Source organism: Triturus cristatus, chromosome 5_1, assembly GCF_964204655.1.
Source record: "Triturus cristatus chromosome 5_1, aTriCri1.1, whole genome shotgun sequence".
NCBI lineage: Eukaryota > Metazoa > Chordata > Amphibia > Caudata > Salamandridae > Triturus > Triturus cristatus.
In genome coordinates, this window is record NC_140587.1 from 418,673,326 (window position 1) to 418,698,149 (window position 24,824).

Below are 24,824 nucleotides of genomic sequence, written 5' to 3' on the forward strand. Positions count from 1 at the left end.
AACCCAAATAAATATGATTATTTAGGAGTCTCAATATCAGAAAAACAAAATATCGTAGGAATATCATCAGGTGAAGTATAAATCGAATTATAACTAAGATAGTCAGGTAAAAAGACGAAAAAGACGAACTAATCGTAAAAGCAGCAGATTATATATAAAACCCACAATTAAATGTTAAAAAAGGCCAACACCCACACGTGCGGTTTCTATACTGAGGTACGATTTCCAAACAGTGTCATTTGAGTAGAAATACATCCACCCACCAATTAAGTGGTAGGCTTCTACCCAGGATCTCACCTTAATATATATCCAATAGTACTCCCGTGTTCTACCGCTTAAATATTGCAGGAATCAAGTAGCGAGAAAGTCCTCATGGCATATCTAATAAAATCAAGAGAAAGTAACACAGGACGCTAAGTTCAAAAAGCCCGAGATGCCCGTGCCCAGGCTGACATAGTACCCGTTTTAATCTAATGAAGTACCGGCAGAGTCCATCGTTTCACCCTTACCTAAATTCGGCGGTCTGCAAGCGACACAGTTCGATAGCTGCTTGATCTTCGTAAGGGGGAAAAACGTCCTCCATTGAAATTAAAAAGACACGCTCCATCCGTCATGTGACCGCATTTCAGGTCACGTACGTTTTTTCATGGAAATAAACAAAGAGTGGTCCTAACAGTTTTTCCACCAAAGTGGTGGCCATGTTGGAGTGGCATGGTTCATAATAAAGAGATCGACAAGAATGATATAGCACAGTCCGATGGCTGTATGTGTTATATGGAGAAAATAAAAATAAAAATAATAATTTATTGTTATTCTTAATATTATTGATGTGGGGATGTATAAAAACATCCATCCACAAAGACGAAAATACTCCCTTAAAAGATTTCCACATATCACGTTGTTTGCGTCTAGTACGCATAAACAAAATAAGGTAATAGATTTAGCCCCACCAACATGATGGTTATACTGGAGCGAACGGTCAAAAAGCCTTATCATAAGTATCATCCAAGGCCAACTGTAACACAAGGGCGGACATACACCGGCAGATAACTCGTCCAGTGGCATGCACAATAGCCAACCTAACCCACAGGCACCCAAAGTCATGGATGTCTCTGCCAGAAGAGTTTAAAAGAGATTGTAAGGATAACAGACAGGCAAAGTTTGAAAATCATAATGTATCCTCACAATGAAAAGTAGTACTTCCCATGCGAATTTACCATTCAGATCCAAGAAATTATAATCACCAAAGCAAAAGGTAAGGGAAGAGGTAAAAAATCTAGATCGTCTAGGACTCCTAGGTCTGTCTCCCATTTTGTCCTTAAGTTCAAGAGAGTGTCTGGTTTGTTATTTATTATGGTCTGATACGTCCAGGAGCCTACCTTTTCATTAATTTCACCCATGAGGAGCCTTCCTTCTAGCGGTGCTTATTCGGGGAGATCTTCTGCATCTATTTGCTGCGCCCCCCCATGCGTAGGCCAGTTGCAGATATTTATAATATTGCTTCTGGTGTAAATCATACTCTTTTTGGAGGAAGGAAAACGTGGCAAGCTCCTTACGGTCCAGTATGGCTTTGATCTGAGAGATACCCAACAGGTCCCACCCCCTGAACAGCTTTGCAAATTCTTTGAGCCTCCCTCCTACCCAGAGGGGGGTCTCCATGGTAATTTGGTTGCTCCATTTCGTTTGTCTTTCCACTTTTTTCCACGCAGCTATTACAACTCGTGTGGCAGTTCATATTTTTGCCACTCCCTTCCCTCCATAGTGGTAGTGTTTGTGAGGACGTATTTCAAATGATGTACGTTCCAGCGCATATGTGAGGTGATCACCCAACATATGCTGCCAGTCATTAACCACTATCAAGTGGGCAGCCCTGGAATATGCCCTGATGTCTGGTAGGGATTTGCCTCCGTTGTATTGATGGCACTGTAGCGTGGCAAGAGTCACTCTAGGGGGTTTTCCATCCCAGAGAAATGTACGCAATGCGTCATCAATCTTCACAATTGCCTCTTCTGGGACCAGATGATACGTGTTCTGGAGGATGTATAAGAATTTTGGGAGTGAGTTCATTTTGCATAACACCGCTCTACCTAATAGAGTCAAGGGCAACGTTTTCTTCCTATCGATATCGGTGCTAAATTCTTTGAGTACTCTATTGAGATTGCAGTTTAGGGCTTCTGTTTTGTCAGTGGTGACGTATACGCCCAGATTCTTTATCCCGTCAATTTCCACTTGAAGCTGGCCCATAGATTCAAAGGGTCTTCTACCTTGTTTCGCTGGGTATATGCAGGATTTCCCCCAGTTTCTGATATAAGGCCTGTTTGCTGTAGCATTCAAAGCTATCCAGGATATTCGGGAGTGTCTCCTTGAGGTTTGTGACATACAGAAGGATATCATCTGCATATAGTGATATGCGCTCATCCATGGTCCCGTGTTCCACTCTCCGGAAACCCGTTATGTCTGGGTGTGCTTGAATGGTGCACGCAAGAGGCTCCAACACGAGAGCAGAGAGGGGACAGGGGGCATCCCTGTTGTGTCCCTCGCTCTTTTGGGAATTCCCCCGAGACTACCCCCTAGCATGGCTTTTTTTTAACAAAGAGACCACACATGCAGTTTTTCATTTCATAGACACCGTCCCTTATTGCAGTCATGCATCAACCAGTTTCCAAATTGGAGAATTTAAGACAGGAATGGTAAGATGAAAAATACAGACTGCACTGGGATCATTGGGAGAGCTGGACTTAGTATGCAACATTGTATTAGAATCCCACTCAGTTGTCAGTTCAAACTTTTCAAGTTAGCATTGTAAAGGACGTGTGTTAAAGGGAGAGAGATCGTGAGTTATATATAACAGTAAGTGATTGATAGATGGTTTGAAATTTGGTTACAAAGTAGGAAACCAATGTGGGATCACACTGCTTCACCTCCCAGCGGGTCGCCCCTGAGCATTGTGGTCAATGCAGTTCACCAAGCCTTGTGTGCTTGCAGGATTGTCTCGAGTGGCCATCTCTATACACTTGTTTCTGGATCATTATCCGTTATCAGTAGAGATTAGGAATCAAATATTTGGGGTTGCTGAGCAGGCTGCCAAAGTATTCTAAGGTCACAGTACCTCTCAAGGCGCGCAGGTGCCTCTCCACGAGCTCGTCAGCTCAACCGGCTCGAGGGAGCATTTTAAACAGGAAACCAATGTGGGATCACACTGCTTCACCTCCCAGCGGGTCGCCCCTGAGCATTGTGGTCAATGCAGTTCACCAAGCGTGTGTTCTTGCAGGATTGTCTCGAGTAATTACAAAGTTGTACTGGCCATCTCTATACACGTGTTTCTGGATCATTATCCATCATCAGTAGAGATTAGGCATCAAATATTTGGGGTTCCTGAGCAGGCTGCCAATGTATTCTCAGGTCACAGTACCTCTCGAGGCGCGCAGGTGCCTCTCCACGAGCTGGACAGCTCAACCGGTTCGAGGGAGCCTTTTAAACAGGAAACCAATGTGGGATCACACTGCTTCACCTCCCAGCGGGTCGCCCCTGAGCATTGTGGTCAATGCAGTTCACCAAGCGTGTGTGCTTGCAGGATTGTCTCGTGTAATTACAAAGTTGTACTGGCCATCTCTATACACGTGTTTCTGGATCATTATCCGTCATCAGTAGAGATTAGGCATCAAATATTTGGGGTTGCTGAGCAGGCTGCCAAAGTATTTTCAGGTCACAGTACCTCTCAAGGCGCGCAGATGCCACTCCACGAGCTCAACAGCTCAACCGGCTCGAGGGAGCCTTTTAAACAGGAAACCAATGTGGGATAACACTGCTTCACCTCCCAGCGGGTCGCCCCTGAGCATTGTGGTCAATGCAGTTCACCAAGCGTGTGTGCTTGCAGGATTGTCTCGAGTAATTACAAAGTTGTACTGGCCATCTCTATACACGTGTTTCCGGATCATTATCCGTCATCAGTAGAGATTAGGCATCAAATATTTGGGGTTGCCAAGCAGGCTGCCAAAGTATTCTCAGGTCACAGTACCTCTCAAGGCGCGCAGGTGCCTCTCCACGAGCTCGTCAGCTCAACCGGCTCGTGGGGGCCTTTTAAACGAGCTCGTGGAGAGGCACCTGCTCGCCTTGAGAGGTACTGTGACCTGAGAATACTTTGGCAGCCTGCTCAGCAACCCCAAATATTTGATGCCTAATCTCTACTGATTACGGATAATGATCCAGAAACACGTGTATAGAGATGGCCAGTACAACTTTGTAATTACTCGAGACAATCCTGCAAGCACACACGCTTGGTGAACTGCATTGACCACAATGCTCAGGGGCGACCCGCTGGCAGGTGAAGCAGTGTGATCCCACATTGGTTTCTTGGTTACAAAGTACTTGGCAAAGGACTCGCAACATTTTGTGAATGAGGGTATCTTACTTTGTATAGGCATTTTGTTGGAGAATTCTTTCCAAAGAATTTCACATTTCCCAAAGAGGTTTAAGGTTTTAAAGGTTTAATTGTTTATCTAAAGCAGATTGTGAGCGGGAGTGAGGACTCACTCTTTTTCTATAGTGTAGGAGAGTAGGGTCTGCTTTCTATGTTCACCCCCACTTTTTGCTTTTGCTTTACTGGTTTTCGACTTAGATGTGGCTGTGGGCCTGCTAATCAGACCCACAGCCCTGCTGTTCTCTCTCTAAATTAATACTATGTACTTTAGGTGCATAACCCATTTGGATAGGATCACCTTATTGGCCCCTGTACAGTGTACCCTAGGTACCCAGGGCATAGGTGTACCCTAGGCCTACCAGGGGCTGCAGCATGTATTATGCCACCCCTGGCCTGGCCTTCCATTTTGACACAACTGGCTGATCACTCAGCTGGGGCAAGGTCGTGTAATCACCCCTTGCTTAGGTGTAGTATTCCTATACCTGACTTACATATAGACACATGTGTACCTATCAGTCACTCCTATGGCAGGCCTTGACAATCCTGGAGGCAGAGTGCTTGGTAACATGTGAGATGGTGCTCTAGCATGAGCTGAGCCTGTCTGCAGCTTTCGGAACCTTGTCCTTATAGCTGTTCTACGATATAGCCTACCATATACTCTTAAAGTGCCTTATAATCTTAGACGGTTATGGTAACTATGGTTTGGCTTTATCGAAACATGTCGTGTAAGGTGTCTAACACTGTGGAATAATACCCCCATGCCATTTCTGGACATGAGAATATTATTCCCCCCTTCTAGAGGGAAAGACATGTTAAAATCATACTTCAACTGTTAGCCTCTGACCAAAGCCTCAGCATCACAAAATGGATGCTGCTGCCAAGACACAAGTCTGACCTCCTGCAGCTGGGAGTGATCCCAGCCAGGGAGGCCTGGACAATAGGTTTCCTGCTTGGGGAGGTGCTAGCACCTCCCCAGACAGCCTTTAGTGTATTGGGGCAGGGTGGGCTGAAAGGAATGAGACATGCCTGGGGCACACAAGGTGTTCCTTGCATAGTCCAGTTCAAACCGGCGCTGGGGCACTCCAGCCCCAGCTCTGGCGCGAAACTGGACAAAGGGAAGTGGGTGTAACCACCCCCTCCCAGGTCCCACCCATAAGGCGTGACCTAGCAGGTATCCCAGCCCCCCAGATTAGTATAAGAGTGGGAGTTGGGCCTCAAGACTTTAGATTATCCTGAACCTGCAAAACTGAACAGAAACTCTGGACCTTCGACATTCGACGAAAGAAGAAGACTGAAGAATCTCCCTTGTAGCCAAGGAGTGGCTACCCTGTGCAAACAGGCACCATCAAGAGACTACCCTTTGCTTTGCTCACGTTCTACGAGGAACAGACTGCAGAGCCTGACCAGAGCCTTGACTTCCAGACTTCTCCGACCCTGATCCACATCTACAGCAGAGCTGAGATCCGTGGAGGCGACGAGCGACGTGGGACCGGCTACCTGGAAAAAGTGGCTAGTAACTTAAAGCGCAGCTTCTGAGGTACCCTCGAAGTTGTGCACCGGGGATTGAGAAGCCCCAACCCCAAGCACCATCTGCACCGAAGATCAGCCCCCCACACTCCACGAGTCCTGCGTGGGGCCCTTCAGCATTTTCCTGCTTGCCGCGTCTGTCCGGTTGCTTGCCCGCTGGCTAGTGGCCTTTGTGACGACGCACCCTGAAATCTTCTGCGCTGGTTTGGCTCCTCCAGACTGGCTCCCGCTTCTCTGCAAAGAAGAAGCACCCCAGACCTTCCTGGTCTGCACCAGAAGCAAGTCCTTCATTCTTCGTGGGTTCCGCTTGCCAAGGCTTGGTGAGTCCTAGTCCAACTTCGACGCCGCCGACAGCAAGAGCCTTCGTGGGACAGCTCGCCTCCTGGTCCTGGTCGTCCTCGACGCTTCCTGGTCCTCCTGGCTGCAGCGACAAGCTTCACCTTCACCTGCAATCTTCACGACATCGCCTGGTTCCTTCCTGGTTCCACGTGGTCACTGGCTAGTGACCTTGACTCTGTCCCTTCTGCTTGCAGGTTTCTTCTCTTCTTGATCCCAGCCTTGGGATCCACCGGACACTCTTCACTGACTGCCTGTCAGCATCTTTCTTCAGGCATCCATAGGAGTCGACGACGAAAACGACGCATCTTCACCCCTATGCACCCGCAGCCTGTGGGCTAGGTAACTTGGGTACTCCGGTGCTCATCAGGATAGTGACTATCCTAGTGTCTAGTTTTCAAGTCTCAACTTCCTAGCTACTCAGGAAGTGTCCTAAATCTACCGTTTTCTAAACTGTACTATTGCTATTGACTTTTACGCATTACGCGTGAGTGTTTCCACTCTGCACACGAATCCCGTGGGCCTCCCAATTCCTAACTAACGCTAGTGTAGTGTAGCCCCAGCGATTCCCTAGGCATAGGCCTATTCTATTTCCGTGACAGTGGTTCTTATACCACTTACTTAGTATATGGTTTGCGTGGCCCCTAGGGCCTAACTGTATTACTTACCTGTGTGACTTAATGTATGCTTAAATAAGACTGTGTTGTACTTACCTCTAATCTCATAAAGAGTGCTGAGGGTTTGCTTAGAATAAATACACTTTATTTTATATATATATCTGTTGTGGTGTCCTTTCATTTAGTATTCAAGGGATTATATATGGTATCACAGCTGGCTTCACATGCCATTCAGAGTTTAGCCTAAGACTGCTCTTGTCCATGCTACCACTAGGATAGCTGGTCTATAAGGTTGACTTTACAACCAATCACCATAAGGGTATTTGGACTGATATAAGGTGTACACTAGAACTAGTGACATCATACATCAGGCCAACTTCTCACATATAGGGTAAAAGGTTTTCCTTTTCTGTGGTTCCTACAATCTGATAAATGTGAGACATTATTCAGGTTATTTACCAAGGTTAAGTCCATGAACCTGTGTCATGATCTTCTCTGTGAAACAGTTACCTAGGAGAACTAAATTAGCTCATTGGCCAACTAAGCTTAATCATCTTGGTGTTCTAGATGGTTAGTGTTATTTTCCAAACGTTTAGCATAAGCTGACTATGATGGACACTTAAATGTTTGAGACTGGAGAACTGCACTGACTAGCGTATCCTCTGATGCCACCCTCAGCTGTCTGACAGAGCTCTACCCCCCAATATGCCAATACAGCTCTTGTGTTATGAGCCACTTGACTACATACTTTGGTTGCTGATATCAACCAGAGGCAGTAAATCTGTGTGCCATCACCTTCTGAACTGTGCAATAAGTGGTGTTGTACAGATCCAGGATTCTGAGTGACACCTCTAAAGCTTCTTGTGGGGCTAGACCCAAGATCCCTTTAGGGAAGCTACCACTGTTTGTGAACAAGTGTTCAGTCTTTTTGTAACTAACAGTGTATATAGACAGCAAAGCAATGTGTTGCCGAGATGGACTGTAGGAAGTACTGATGGCTGTCTTTGACTCCAAAAAGTGCTGCTCTTAGCCCCATCATTCTCGGGGAGCTGACACACCACTGGCATCATCAGGAGATTGACCAAGGTCCAACACATGCTTCTGCTTTACGCTTTCAAGTGATAGTGCCCTGGAGAGCAGCATCAGCATGTCGAGCTGGTTGTGAAGCCATGAGTGGTGGCCAAAATGGAAAAGGACTAAAGTGTCAGTGATTGTTGCAGAGAACAAAAGAGTCCAGTTCAATCATGATGATGCATTGATTTGCATAATACAGTATTACTATGGTAGGCTTATAGTGGCTTGTAATCAATCAATCAGGGGGGATTGTAAGCGTGCTACTCACCTGTGAGGGTCTCAAGGCACCGGGGGGGGGGGGTCCACAGAACTGCTTAACCGAAGAGCACGTCTGATGTCTGCCGGGAGCTTGTTCCAGGTCTTGGCCGCAATGTGAGAGAAGGATCTTCCACCTGCCCGGCTCTGTGGATGCGCGGGGTTTCGGCTAGTGTAAGGTTGGGGAATCCGAGGTTTCTTTTGGGTACGTGGAAGTTGATTCTGTTGTTGAGGTATTTGGGTCCGGTGTTGTGTAGGCATTTGTAGGCGTGGGTGAGGATTTTGAAGGTGACTCTTTTCTCCACGGGGAGCCAGTGTAGCCTTCGTAGTTGTTGGCTGATGTGTTCTTGCCGGGGGATGCCCAGGATGAGTCTGGCAGCACTGTTCTGTATCGTCTGGAGTTTGCGGAGTAGGGCTTTGTTCATGCTGGCGTAGAGCGAATGTCTATAGTCCAGTCTGCTGGTGATGAGTGTGTAGGTGACCGTCTTTCTTGACTCCAGGGGAGGATCCATTTGAATGGCTTGCGGAGGATGTTGAAGCAGCTGGAGGTGAAGGTGTTGACCTGTCGGTTCATGGTGAGGGCTGAGTTGAGTACGATGCCAAGGTTTTTGGCGTGGTCCGACGGGGTCAGTGGATTTCAGAGGGCGGTCGGCCACCAGCTGTTGTCTGATGCTGAGGGGTTGGTTCCGAGGACGAGGACGTACGTCTTCTCTGCCTTGAGCTTTAAGCAGCTGTTGGCCATCCATACTGCCACGTCTTGCATTCCTTTCTGGAAGTTGAATTTGGCAGTGGTGGGCTCTTTGGTAAAGGAGAGGATGAGCTGGGTGTCGTCAGCGTAGTATACAATGTTGAGGCCGTGTTGGCGGACAATGGGTGAGAGGGGGGCCATGTAGATGTTGAAGAGGGTCGGGCTGAGTGATGACCCCTGTGGGACACTGCAGGTGATTTCCGTGGGGTCGGAGAGGAAGGGTGGCAGTCTGATTCTTTGGCTTCTTCCGGTGAGGAATGATCGGATCCAGTCTAGGGCTGTTCTTTGTATGCCGGCGTTGTGTAGTCTGGCGATGAGTGAGCGGTGGGAGACGGTGTCGAAGGCTGCTGATAAGTCGAGTAGGATAAGGGCTGCGGTGTGGGCTTGGTCCAGGATGGTGCGGATGTCGTCTGTGGCGGCGAGTAGGGCGGTCTTGGTACTGTGGTTGCTTCGGAATGCGGATTGGGATGGGTCGAGGATGGCGTTGTCTTCAATAAATTGTGTCAGTTCCCCGTTTTCTCTGCAACGTTGCCCGCGAATGGTAGGAGTGAGATGGGCCTGTAGTTCTTGAGGTCGGTGGGGTCAGTTGTGGGCTTTTTGAGCATTGGCCTGACTTCCGCGCATTTCCAGTCGTCTGGGTGAGGTGCCTGTTTTGAAAGTGGTGTTGATGGTGCATTGTAGTTTGGGTGCGATGGCGGTGGTGGCTCTGTGGTAGATGTGCGGAGGGCAGGGGTCGGTGGGTGCCCCTGAGTGGATGCCTTTCATTGTCGAGGAGGTGTCTTCAGTCGTGATCGGTGTCCAGGCGGAGATGGTGGTATGCCTGGTGTGTCTGGGGGGCGGGCCGGCTGTGGCATCTGGTGGATGGCCGACGAAGTTGTCGTAGAGGTTTTTGATTTTGAGGTGGAAGTAGGTTCGCAGAGGTCTTGGAACAGGGTGATGTCTGTGGCTTCTCTACGGGGGGTTGATTAAGTCCTGAATGACACTGAATAGTTCTTTGGAGTTGGTGGAGTTGGCGAGGATTTTGTTGTGGATGAAGGTCCTCTTGGTGGTTCTGATTTGGTTGTGGTAGTCGGTCATAGCATTCTTGTAAGTGGCGCAGTTTTCGGGTGTCTTGGTGTTTCTCCAGTTCTCCAGGCATCTGCAGGTGCGTCAGGCTTCTTGGAGATCGGTGCTTTCCTGGGGGGCTTTTTGTGGGGTTGCGTAGCGTATTGGAAACACTTTTTCCATAAAAGAATGAAAAAATGAATTACTTTCTATCCAAATCTTGACAATATTCAGGTTCAATAATTACCTACCACATGGTGCTAATGTATAACTCAATTAAAACAATGAGATTGGAAAATGAGGCTGCCAGGATGTGCTTAACTCTGAATGAAAAATGGAACACCCATTCCAAAACAATGCCATGGCTCCTAGTAAAACGAGGTAAAACATTTAAAACTTTGAGCACTATGCACAGGGACTTTTGATGCAATGGTCACAGTTAGATTTTGAAACTGGGCCACAATACATTCCCATCATGCATTTAAAGTTACAGTATCTTCTTTGATCATTTAAAAGAACATCAGATTGAAAAAATATTGAGGAATGAACCTTAAAGCATATGGCTTCATTTTCATGCCCACCCTTAAGGATACAACCAATCTTTTGAATGATGAGTAAAGACCTAAAGAAAATCTTTTGATTACTAGAACATTACAGCGACTACCCTCACACCCCTAATGCGGGTAAGACTCTGCGTGTAGTGCACTGTACACCCAAGACTAATTTGTGTCTGTCTATACTGAGAACAACTGTACAGACCCATTTTGGCTTGCCCTTTGGCCAATTCTGTGTTCATTGTTCTGTCTTGTGTTTTGTTGGTCACGGCTGTGCCCACTTGTCATTTGAATGTTTTATTTGATACTACTTTTGAAAAATACTATGAAAATAAATTCTTGTCCGGCTGGACAAAAGACATACATTCAATTCTAAGTGTATGGTTATCTATCACACTGTATTCCTCCTGAATGGGACCACTGTTCTCTATAACATGAAATTTCCCAAGGTCCCTGTCTTAATTCCTTTGGGTTCCCTTGTTCTGTAAAATAGTACTTCGCGCAATCGCTGGATTGCAAGGGATTGAAAAATCCTTACCCCCTTGTTTCAAGTGGGTCCACACTGTGCAACCCCTCTCTTTCTATTCCTTTACACGCTCTCCAAACTAGGCATGTCAGACCACCCACCTCTTTACACACTAGAATACATTAATAAAATCATAGGAGGTCCTTCGCTGTTGTCTGATTCCGCTGAGACTTCCACAGAACCAAGTTCCTCTTTAGGAGATGACTTACAAAAATTAAAGAAAAAAAGAAGTACGTATGATACTGATGATCAAACTATTGACAGATTACTTAAAAGCAAACATAATCCCAGTTGGACTCCAGGTCCGCAACGTCCCTGGTGTTTTTACAACCAACCCCAAATATCTGAACGGCTTTAGTTATATCAGCACCACATGCTCCCGGCACTGGATGGTGCTGGGGATAGACATTGCCAGTGAAGAACTTAAAAAACTAAACACAGAAATCGCTGAATTAGAAAAACAAATCAAAGACAGAGGTACTCCCACAGAGGCAAAGAAACTTTTAGAACAAATACAAAAAACCATCGAGGATTTCAACAAAATTGAACTAAACAAAAAAAACACCAAAGTTAAGAAAGATATAAAAGCCTTTTCTCAGGAGAGGGCATATCCGTACCTCTCCAAGGACTATTATACCAACCGGCCCTACAGTGGTCCACAAAGCCAGAGGCCCTGGGGTAGATATAATAAAAGACAAAACATCGTAGGGTTCACCGACAGTTCGGCTGACTCCTCAGACAACTCTGATCAACACGAAAGCCCATGTCCATCACCCAGGAATTTTTTAGGGAGAGGACGTGGCCAGCAAGAGCCTCAAGGGACAGGCAAAGGCAAACAACCACAGCGATGGCCCAACCCCCCAGGCGAACGGTTCACCCGCCGCCAACATTACCGTTGGTAGCAGAACCCGACCCTATTGAAAATGATCTGACATTAAACAAAGAAAAAGGTCTTCTACCCATCTTTAATCTAACACAACACACTTTGTCGGTTGATGAAGTTTCACTGCTTAATAAAGGCTTATCATTCGTGCCAACCATACGCCCAAACTTTGTGGACGCACAAACTGAACTTCAAAAGTTTTTTAGAAAAGTTCGCCTACATAGCTTCTTTATTTTAAACCCATCTCAACCAAAACACTGTAACACCCCCTTTAAACCACCATCTAAATTTTTCCCTACCGCAAGTATGATACCCCCGGAGATCCCTACATTCGAAAAACTTGTTCTGAAAGACCTTGCAGACCTTGAAACTAAACGATCTTTTGTACCTTACAACATTACCATTAAAGAAAAAAATGCCTTATCCACTCTAAAAAATAACCAGTCCCTCGTGATAAAACCGGCAGACAAAGGAACCCCTTGGACATTATATAGATTACTTCATAAAACAGTTTGTCCCGGGTACTATCTGTTACATAAAAGACAGTATGGACATGATTAATCTCATTGAGGAGCTACCATTTGACCCCACATCCAGCACCATGTGTACGCTGGATGTGGAATCACTGTATACTAATATTCCCCAGTATGAGTCCCTTCATGTCATCGAAAAAGTGCTAGAAACAAGTCCACGCCCACACAATGTTCCTACGTGTTTATTCTTCAGCTGCTCGAGATTTGCTTAACCAAAAACTTTTTTGTCTTTGAAGGACAGTTCTACGGCCAAGTACGTGGCACATCTATGGGAGCAATTTTCGCCCCCAACCTGGCCATACTCTATATGGACCACCTTGAGACATCATGTATCCTAGACATGTCTAACCCCTTCCACCCAGGAATCACCTTGTGGAAACGGTACATAGACGACATTTTTTTACTGTGGAGTGACTCCCTAGAGAGCCTTACACAATTCCATCATTGGCTAAATAATAACAGCGGAGGCCTGAACTACACACTCAGTACTAGTAAAGAATCACTTCCCTTCTTGGACTTAGTGATAAAAAACACAGAGGGCCGCTTGACCACGAGTCTCCATCGCAAACCCACTGAGCGGAACACCTTATTGAACTACAGCAGCCATCACCCTCGTGCACTCAAAGATTCACTCCCTTTCTCCCAGTTCCTGCGCTTAAGGCGGAATTGCTATTTTAAGGAAGACTATTTCAGTGAGGCCAAGACACTAAGCCATAAGCTTAGAGCCAGAGGTTATCCACGGAAATTAGTGCGCCATTCCCTCAAACGCGCCTGGTATTGCCCTAGGGAAACCCTCCTAGAACCTAAACCTAAGAAAATGCAGGAACTCTTAATTTGTGTCACCACTTTCTCACCAGCATCACATGCAATCAAAAAGAGTATAGTCAAGCACTGGCCTGTGTTAAATGCCGGCCAACTAAACCTTGAACGTCCACTGTTCGCCTTTAAACGGGCAAAAAACATTAAAGATCATCTAGTCCGGGCAGCCCTGCCAAAACCCCCCCAAAAAACAACTATCAACGATGCATGGGGGTTACCGACTCTTACAGGTCATGTGAAATGTGGTAGCTGCATATGTTGTGATTACACTGTTGAAGGCAAAACCTTTGAGCCCGGAGCAATCAAATATGAGAGAAAATACTTTTCTAACTGTAATTCAACAAATGTTGTGTATGCAATTTTCTGTCCCTGCAAAATGATCTACGTAGGCCAGACAAGCCAGAAAATCAAGCTTAGGATCGGACAGCATTGCAGTAGAATCCGGTGTAAAACGGCTAATGCACCCCTAGTGGAGCACTTTGCGGACAATGGACATACGGAGAATGATCTCAAATGGACAATTATCACACTGATCAAACCACCCCCAAGAGGGGCAGACATTTCTCAAATACTCAACAAGGAAGAGCTCCACTGGATTCTGAGAACCAATAGCATCCACAGTGGCCTCAATCGCCTTGAAGACTGGACCTCCCTTTTATAAAGATGTCCTCGTTTTTCTAAAAAGATGTCTCTTTCAACATGTATTCAAGTCACAAACACTGCCACTCTGTATGCACGTACTCGTGTAATCACACTATGAATCACTTACTCTGCACCTTTCCTGGGCAACCCACACCACCTTAAATTGGCCGCCTCCTTTTCATCATTTTAGTCCTCCTTCACTTTCTGCCGATTGTGTGCCTTAACCAGTGCTTCCCACACCACCTTAAAATGTCCGCCTCCTTTCCATCATTTTAGTCCTTCTTCGCTTTCCGCCGATAGTGTGCTTTAACCAGTCCTTCCTCACTTTCTGCCGATAGTATGCCTTAACTAGCTCTGCCTCGGCAAACCGGCAGTCTCCATTGAAACTCCGAAGCAGATGCGGCGATACTGCCCACGCTCACTGAAGTAAGTAGCACGGCTAGATCCCTTGGACACCTCCTCTTTAACATGGCGGGTTCACGCCTAACCCATTCTTACCCCTCTCTGCTTCCAGGTAATGCGATCGTGCATTCCCCAACAGCTGGCACACAGCACCCAACAGGACTTTCTGCCATAAAGCAAACAAAATTGGTAACTAAATTATTCTGTTTTACACTCATTTTTCGTGTCAACTTCACCCCTTCTTAAACTTAGACACCTCCACCTCTGCCTTTTGTTCATTCAGATCCCGCCGGTGTCAGCAACCCCCAAAGTCCAGTTGTTGAGCGCTCCTGCGCCTATAATGAACCGTCGGCTCTCTGCCACCTTAGGTAAAGTCCCCACTGCCTTCTGGGTTCACCCATAAAAATATTTCATTCACCATCGCACCGCGCCGTTTTTTGTTCCTCCTGAATCACTGGAAACACCTTGCTCATGATCAGGCACTGTGCCGGTTTGTCGTCCTTTAATATGCAGACTGGTTTATATCATACTCACTTGTCTCTTCTCCGTTGAATCACTGCAATAATTCACCATTTCATGACGAAGCTGTACTAGGCACCATAAATCAGCATCAACTCAACCAACTCCTTTTTAACGTCGTCACTGCGACACGAATTTCAATCCTCACTCAGCATAAACTAGAGAAATGTCACCACCTCTGCATGAAATTCAATCCACACTGTTCACGCAACTCCAAGCACCTAAGTCACAAACGTTATGCTGAAAACATGCCTAGTATTGTGTCAAATGTGGTTAAAATTCTTCCTTTCCATTTTTTATTCCCCTTTTTCTCCCCTTGCTCCTTTTTTGTATGTAAAGAATTGTAAAAAAGGTGTGATATATTATCAAGACAGCAGTGTATTATTTGTTTGTCCTGAAGATGATGCCCTATACTCAATGTGGCATCGAAACGTCGTCGACACCCAAACACCCTATGCACTAGACTCAAGCTATAACACATTGTGCAACGGTGTTAAATGATTAATTTGTGTCTGTCTATACTGAGAACAACTGTACAGACCCATTTTGGCTTGCCCTTTGGCCAATTCTGTGTTCATTGTTCTGTCTTGTGTTTTGTTGGTCACGGCTGTGCCCACTTGTCATTTGAATGTTTTATTTGATACTACTTTTGAAAAATACTATGAAAATAAATTCTTGTCCGGCTGGACAAAAGACATACATTCTATTCTAAGTGTATGGTTATCTATCACACTGTATTCCTCCTGAATAGGGACCACTGTTCTCTATAACATGAAATTGCCCAAGGTCCCTGTCTTAATTCCTTTGGGTTCCCTTGTTCTGTAAAATAGTACACCCAAGACACTACATGCATCTCATGGAGAATGAAAATTTTTTTGGGGTTTTTTTTGGTACCAAGAGGTTACTTGACCTTTAACGTTATTGGTAGGACCTGCTCTGAATTTACAGGATTAGTCGCTCTAACTGTGGACGTTACTTTAATCAAACCTTTGACAAGGCTTGTCCAGCAGTCGAGCATGATGGCCACTTGCTAAAGCTTGGACGGGCTGAGTTCCCCTTGGGACATTGGCGTGACATAGCTGAAAGTTTGGAGCACTGAGGGACCCAGAGACTATAGCAGTAGGCAACAGAGCATGAGGGGACCCAAGAAGCTTGTGGAGATTCAGGTGTTCAGGTGAGCCTATCACGTGAGAGCTCTGAGGAAGCGGAAGCATGCACTAAGTTTTGAACCGGTCCCAGGCAAGCAGTGGTGAGTGCTGAGAGTGAACGGGATGCGGGAACCCAAAGCAGTACCTATCTGGTCTAACGATACTGACAGGCGTATCGGCCATAATGGTCCTAGCTGACTTGACAGCCCCAAGGAACGAGTTGAAGCTGAAACGTTGTGAAGCAGGGGAGACCACACAGAGGGCCTTGGTCGAGATGGACGATGCGGCCCTCCACGTGCTGCAGGCCACCTTGGGCGTCCAGCGCAACTGGGATGACAAGTGGCAAAGTTGGAAAATTCACGCAACAAACAACACTGGACAATACACCACACCCGAAATGTCGATAGCCATTGCACCCCATTCGGGGGCTCAGGCGCCAAACAGGGAGAGCAAGAAGGGGTAGGCAGAACCTTCACTCAAGGACATAATGGCAGCAGTGCAGGGGGTGTGAGGCTCCCTAGAGACGAAAATAGACTCAGCGACAACTAAAGTTGTGCTTCTGCGGGCTGACAGAAAATAGGTGATAGGGTCACTGAACATGACTCTTTGCTGGCTATGCTTTGCACTGAAACAAAGACCTTTAGGGAACAGGTACACCGCCTGCTTGCAGATTTAGAGACAGTAGGGGCCAAGCTGGATAATTTCAATGGACTTTCCAAGTGGAACAACATTAGAGTGGTTTGGGTCCCGAAAGGTCACTCTCTGGAAGACCTGATCATGAACACCATGAAACACAAGGGACTCTACGTTTTTCTCGGTGGAGCAGGCAGACAGGGCCTCAGTCCCCCCGCCTTTGCCAGGTGCTCCACCACAGACCATCATAGCCCCTATTTTCAATGATCGAGATCACAATCCAATCCTGCAGGCTGCAAGGAGAAGCCCGCCTATCAGATATGACAATGCCACAATTAATATCTTGCAGGAATTCACACTACAAGTACAGAGGTTCAGCTGCAGTTTTGATGAGGTGAAAAAGTTACTACAACAGAGAGATCTCAAGTATATGATTCTGTTTCCAACGAAGTTAAGAGTGGTAGCATTTGGAAAAATGTGGCATTTCTCCTCGCCAAGTGAAGCCTAGGATTGGCTTGAAGGATGGCAGTGGGACAATGGCAAACCACAACAGATTCACAGGATTAGTACATAGCTCTCTCGGACACTAGGAGGGGGGTGACATTTAATATATGATCAGTATATGTTCCACCTAAACTGTATGGCCTCCTCCTACCGGCGAGGAGCTCCCTCTTAATGCAGCTGATTTTGGGGGGTGACTTTAATTCTTTTTTTTTTAACCTTGTCTTTTATTCAAATATTTGCACAAACATCACAGTTCAGATTGGCTGCAGATTCAGCGAGCAATAGAGTTAGAATCACATGGTGCCTTGCATTATAGGTCATCAGTGCCAATTAGTACAAGTGATATTAATATAGTGCTGAGGGAGGACTGGGACAAGTTGACTGATGGAACCATACAGAAAAGGCTTATAATCAAAGCTTTCTGATGGCTGGGGGCCTTGTGGACCTCTGGAGAGAACATAACCTGCTAGATCATCCGTTTGCATACTATTCAGGGGCACACAAACGTTTATCCAAAATTGACTATCTATTCACACATAGGTCCACTTCTACTCGGCGGTATGACACCTTGGCAGCGATGTGTCCGATCATTCGCCGTTTGATGATGGACAGTGGGAGGAGGCACTTAGGACCCCACGGGTGGTAGCAGTCAAATCAGGGTTCTGCTTTATCCTACTCCAGATACTGCACTGCTTTTATTACTCGAGGACGACTTTAGCAAGAATGGGAAGGGGTACGTCTACCTCACGCCTCCGGGGGTGTGGGAAGGAAGACACATTCTTCCATATATTGTGGACCTACCCAGTGATACAAACGTACCGGGCAGAAGTTACGGAATTTATGAAGCAAGCAGGTGGGACTGGCTCAAATGATATGGCAAAACGATATGTGCTCAACATATGGGAAAGGTAGAGGCTCTGAATTATCAGAAACTTTGAACAATCCTGGGTCTGAGTGTTGCTAAAAAAACATTGCCACCGCATGAGATGAGGGCTTCCCTGGATGTCGAAAGTTGGAATATGGATTGGTGTATTTTGGCCAAAAAATTGGTTTAAAAAAGTATAGGTAGCCGCGGATGGCAATGACCTATTGAATTACACAAGAGCTTGTGTCAAGGGGAAAGGTCATGTTGGAGAGTGACTACAAACTGAATAAATGACTAAAAAATGTGAAAACTTATTTGGTCAGTGGGACAGTGAAGAGTTGTATATTTGCTGTTTGTCTTGAATTAAAAGATTGCGAAAAAAAAAGACCTTTGATGACCAATACCTGCCTTGCATTCTACTGCAGATATTCTGAAGGAACTGTTAGCTGACATGTGTAGGGCTCTGCAAAACAACTAAGTAAATAAACAACTCAGATCTCGGTTCAGGGTTTTACACAAACCAGATGATCATTTTTTTTTTTCGAAGTGATGTACCAGGTGGGGCAGATCTCCAGGTCAGACTTCCCAGACTCAAGGCACCCTCATTCTACACCTCTACATGCATAGTTTAACTTCTCAGACCCAGATAGATGTTACCAGGTTGTTTATATTTGTTTAAAATGTTCAAAGGAGTCTGTAGATTCAAGGTGCTAGGTAGGACACTTTGATTTGTTTTACAGTCATATTTGGGCCTCTTCATATCATCCACTAAGAAGTGACTGATCGAGCTGATATTGATGGCATTAGAACTTTTGTGCTTCAAAATAGACAAATGTTATCAACACTATGATAGCCCTCTTTATTCTTTACTTAACTTAGTATCAGTATTTTTGTGATTTGTAGAATTTGACTAATAACATCTATACCGTACATGAGTCACATACCAATAGGTTTTGTGAAAATATTGTACATAAAATCTAGATCCTTAGACACAAGGTCAGGAAATGCAGATTTTTATTTGAGCAAATATCACTATTTACTTCAGCCAACCCAAGAAATGAGTTGATTATTTATTAGTAGTGAAAATGGATTCTTCCAGGAGTGTAGTCACAAACATTTGCAATGACCTTCCAACTTCCATGCACTTTTTAATGTATGTGTAGACGACCCTGGCTTAAGTAGTGCTTCAGTGTGCCTAAGGGTTTGAAATACTAAAATGCTTAAGCAGGATTTGGGTGGAAAGGTAAGTCCTCGAGTAAAAAAGATACTGTCCGGGTGCCAAATACATGTATAATGTCACATTTACCCTTCGTTTCCAGGTTTACCTCAATGTTGGTGATCCATCACTGGCGGGTTAGGGTGCAGAGCAGGAAATTCATAGGTTACTATTGGAAACATCTCTGGCTTTGGTGACACTCGAAAACGGAAAAAGTCTGGAGTATGTGCAAAGTGAACAATTATGCATCAATGTTTAAATCGATGCTAAGGGTCTTAAAATTAATCTGTGATACTAGTGATTAAAAACAAAATAGTTCCGAATGATTATTCTCACTGATCCCACTGTCTTGAAATGAATTTGCTTAGTAGCCATCACAGATACTTTTACATTTCTCCCTTTTTTTATTTTTTGTTTTAGAGAACTGACTACTCTCAAACAATACACTCCACTAAAAATAATAAAGCGGATGCTCCGTCTAAGTCCAGGATACTTTCAGCAAATTTGTCGAGACTGAGAAGCACTTCAATAAAACCCAATGCGAGCAGCCCAAATGCATCTATAATCCGAACAGCATGGTAAGCATGGCAGACTTTAGCGTGGTCAAGGCTAGAGTAAGTTTCCCTCCTTCCTTTAGTGCTTTGTATCCTTTTTACTTTGGTCATTTGTATTCTCTGTCTTTGGTTCTCAATAGTGGAGTCAGGCACAACAAATGTACTTGTGTTTATGCCCTAGTTAGGCATTAACAAAAACACAGATGTAAACCTGGCAAAGATCTGTGGTAACCATAAATAAGAAAATATGCATAAAAACACTTGACTACGGATGTGTAAGATATTGTTACTATACATTTGCATATTTTTACGGTTTTCACCAGCAGTCTTCTTTTTAAGTGTTCTCTCTTTTTCCCAGCGCAGAGATGCATGAAAGGTCACTAAATCTGAGCTACTGATTATGGGTGTTACTATTTTGCCACCAGCTGTGCAAAGCTTTCTTCTCTTTCTTTTGTCTGAGGGTAAACATTCATACATACACACATACATAGAAAGGGCACTAAAACAATAGCACTACAGATGCATAGATAAAATGCTTATAATGGCAACTGTTTGAGTTTTTGTTTTGTGACTACTCAGATGGCTCGCTATGTGGATTTCATTCATTAGGGCTTTGCCTCCTCCTAGGATCTTGTCACTAGTGAAATGAGTTTGAAGTGAATGCATGTCTCATGGCTTCCTCATTCCCTGTCCACGCACATGTGTAGGGACTCCGTTAGCAAGGTGTGTACTAAACATTGTTGGCCACTAGAAATTTCCCATTAGGTATAGGGTCTACGTGTCACGACTGACAATTTCCATGCATGTTTACGTGTCATTGTTTAGTGAATTGAACTTCAGACCCTCTTCTTAGACTTCCATGCCTCATATAGCATTGCTTCAGGATAAAATTCCAAATAGTTTCTCCATAGCACCCAGATAGACACCAAAGGTCAGTTTTTCAATGTCTTCTCACACTGCCCCTCTGCAGATACAAACTGTGTGAGGAAGACAGTGGCATAGAAAACCCCAGTCTAGAATCTTAGTTGGGGGCCTCAACTGTGTTCAATAGACTGGTGAACTGGGTCCTGTCTAAACATCAATTAGTTGTTTATGGGCCTTCTGACTGCAGGCCTTCAGACCAGTGGCTCATAAATAACAGTGTTAGGGAATACAATGAAAGAGGGTTGTGGGCTGGCATGCACAGTGAAGGAAACAGAGAAAGAAAAAAACATTAAAATGGGAGAAAACAAAGAGAGCAGGACAAGCAGGAAAACAATGAGCATGAGAGAGAAAGATAAAGAAAAAGTAAGGATGAGCGAAAAAATATGAGACTATAAGACCGGTGAATTAAAAGAAGGGGGGGAAGGGTGACAGGAAAGAAATGTGCAAGGAGAGAAGGGAAACAGGTTGAGAGGTAGGAGGGAACGGTAAAAGAATAAATGGTTGGAAGGGTGAAAGGGTGGATACAAGAGTAAGGATCAAAAGGTGAAAGGGTGAATAAATGTAAGGACAGCAGAATAAACAAATGGATAAGAGTAAATGCATGGATAGATGAAAGGATGGATGGAAACATGACCATATTGATGGTGTGATGAATGAAAGGATGGATATATACATAAAAGGATGGATGGAAAACGTATGATTGAATGGGGCAATAGGTGGTTTCAAAGGTGAAGGAATGGACAAATGGATCAACAGATAGAATGATGAATGTTTGGATGGAAAGATGGACGAAAGGGTCAAAGTTATACTTAAGGAGGTTTAGGTTTTTCACTTTGCGTGCTCGATGTTATTAGAGTAGTGTTTCAAGTGGGGCTAATTTTATTTTTTGGTTACTTTCTCCGAGGAAGATGCTTACATTCACAAGGCTACTAACTCTGAAACTCATTCCCTTTATCTGTTTGCCTCAAAGAGGACCTTGGAAAATTCTAGGAACTTGTGCAGTCAAACCTATTCCGAAAAGCATATTTTCCTGAATATGTTTATTTTTACTGTCTTTTGTTTCCTCCTCCTCCTTCCATTTCTCCTCTGGTGATTTGATGCTTCATTCCTTTGCAATAGTGCTTTCTAAAAATGAAGAATAATTATCTGCAACTCAATGGCATTATGACTAATGTTCTTCTACAATTTCATTAAACACTTTCATGGTCCCATAATAGTGGTTCTCCACCGGGACTCAGTCTTTTCCTGTAGGGTAAATTGTGCTTCTTTTCATTGACTTATAGAATTGATACATGTGAGAAACTATTCAGGTTATTTCCGGAGATTAACTCCACAATATGTGTGTTATGACATGCTCTTTAAAACAATTACCCTTGCAAAACCAAAGTAGCTCATTGACAATCTAAACTTCCAGAGGGATAGTGTTTTATGTTTTACCGTATGTTAAGCATAAGCGGATTATGTCAGACACTTTTCTGTAAACTTTTTCTGAGATGATTGAATTGCACTGACCTCTGTATCCTCGCCCATGCTTAATTCAAGGATAGTCTGCGCTCCGGGCTATCCGCAGGGGCAGTCTGACAAGCCAAACAATGGCCACTTGGCTACTGTTGATGTGATCTGGTGAAAAACATAATCTTTGTGGAGTGTTTTCCAGTGGTGATGGAGGCGCTTCTCTGCTAAGGTGACCGCTGAAAACACAAAGTTGATTAGTTTGGTCTAGTAACATTGCAGTTTTCCAGTGAAGCAACAGCCACTTTAATGTTATCTTTCTTGCAGCATATATTGAACTTGCTGATCCTGGAGAGCATTATATTCATAATGCACTCAGGATCCAAAGATTTCATCGTACTAGTTCCCACTGCAGCACTATTCAAGTCTGGTCATTCAGTTATTAAATTTACTGTAGATTTCCAGAAAAGTGCCATAGTGACAGGTGTTCTTTTTCTTCTTAAGTTTCCCATTTTCGAAAACCCAGAGTGTTGGTGACAATATTGAAATACTTTCCAGAGCATCTTCAAAAGATTGGTGTTTACATGCAATCCACTTTCAGCTAGGGTGGAAGCTGGAAAAGACTGGAAATTATGTGACTGATGTATCAAAAGTTGTTGCCTCTTACACATGGAGGAACTGCATGCCTTTCTGGGCTGGCTGAGGGTGGAGTGAAGTCTAGATCCTGGATCACAGCAAGACTGATCAGCCGCAAATTTCGTTAGCAATCTAAGGGATGCCTAGTCCAAGCTGTTTGAAAGCTTTGGAAAATTAGTTATAAAACCATATCCTCTTCAACAGTTGAAACCCCAAAATTCAAAGAATGATACTCCTGATCTACTGCATTCAGTTGATCTGCCCTACAATAATCTGTACTTCAGCTTTTAAGGTATCCCAATTCCCTTCAGCCTTTTTGCCTGGTCTTTTTAGCCTTGTGGTTCATCATTAACAATACCATGTGCGGCAGAGGCTTAACAGTGTCCATAAGCAGATATAACTACATCGGTTGCCATGTATGCCTGGGTCTGGAAGTGGGCAGAAGTACATCTATGAATAGTTTTAGTTGAACATCACAGGAGGGGCATGGCATTCGCCGAAGATGGCAGGTGAACTTTCCTGACTCTCCTGCTGTGAGCCCTGGAATTATTAATCATCCGGTGACATCCGAGGCGTAACCGTCAAGATATTGACTTTACTGCATGAAGGGACTAGGCCTCCACCTTTCAAACTCCTTTTTACAGCCTGAGATACCCATAGAGGAACTGCATAGTTCTCCGCTCAAAGTTGTGTCCGCGGTGACGGTCCGGATCCCATCTTTCAGCAGGCTGTGGCGGTCCCCCCGTACACTCTGTGCGTTGGGGCCCGTGGAACTTTGCTGGACATTCTGGCCCTCAGCTGTGACGTGGGCTATGATAAAGGGCTGCCCGGCAGAGTCTCCTCACTCCTGTGCCGGATTGGGCTGATGTGTGTCCTGGGGTGTGACGAGAGCGGGGCTGTAGACTTTGTGCAGCGTGGCCCCTCAGGGTGCTGGACTAGCGTCATATTGTGGAGGTGACTGGGCGAGGCTCTGTCTAGTGGCTAACGAGCGGTGTGTTGTGCTACCAGCCTGTCCACTGTGGTCTCAGCAGCCTCCTGCGATCACAGAGACAGCTGGAGCCATCGGACCATGTTACCTGCTGCAGCACCTAAGTCTGCACAATGAAACCGCCTGAGATGGGGACCATTGGCAGTGAATACCCTAGTCATCTCCGTAGGAATATCTTGGATCACTACAGACAGATGCCCCCATACTTGGTGAGTGCGCTCTGGCAGCTGTAAGCACCGCTACAGTCCCTCTTGAGCCACTGGGCACTATCACAAGACTCAATATTTTTCTCTATTGTCTTGAATGGCTACTACAGGGTACGCCCTGCATTCACTTGTTTGAACTGCACAGCGACCTGGAACCGGATTGCGGTGAGAACACAGCAGCAGGGAGTGCAGACCACCCTGCTCGAGCCCATGCGTCTCACTGAAGAGACAAGTGTATTACCTTGGGGTGCTTAAGGCTGCCAGCGGAGCCTAGTCGATGGAAAACCTGCATTGCATTTGTGGAGCATACCTGCATGGATGGCGGTGAGTGGGGGACCGGCTGACTTTGCAGCAGCAACTCTGGGTATAGCAGCGACCCCCATGTGCCCTCGAGCTCAGTGAAGCTCCAATTTATAGTACCCCTACTTGGACCTGTCTGTAGATTCAATCAGTGACTGTATAAATGGATTGATTGGTTTGTGGCCTGCCCCTGCAAAGTGGTATATCAACAATGCCGTATTGGGATCTGGAACGCTCCCACCGACATCCATGCTCCAATCTAAGTCACTTCCTGGGGTCGGTGCTGTGGCAGCAGTCTTGCAGGGTCCTGGTGGCCCCTTCAGTTCTGGGCCATAATGTTCCACCTACATTATCTATTCCCGACGTGGTACCTCACATCATTTTGCATCAGTAGTACTAGGATGCAGGATGATAGTGGCATATGACCCTTGTCAACCCTCAACGATCTGCACAATCTACCACAGCCCGAAACAAGCAACACTTTAGGACATAATAGAGC

The 24,824-nt window shown here is 45.2% G+C and overlaps 1 protein-coding gene across 3 annotated transcripts in view; it reads left to right on the forward strand.

Annotated features, from left to right (window-relative positions):
* The window catches only part of RGS22 (regulator of G protein signaling 22), a 1,028,745-nt gene that overhangs the window by 391,790 nt on the left and 612,131 nt on the right, over positions 1-24,824 (forward strand). For all 3 annotated transcript variants that reach the window (XM_085605181.1, XM_085605183.1, XM_085605184.1), the window contains one exon: positions 19,686-19,843. In XM_085605181.1, coding sequence (XP_085461307.1) covers positions 19,686-19,843 — 158 coding nt within the window. The remainder of the gene's footprint in view (positions 1-19,685; positions 19,844-24,824) is intronic.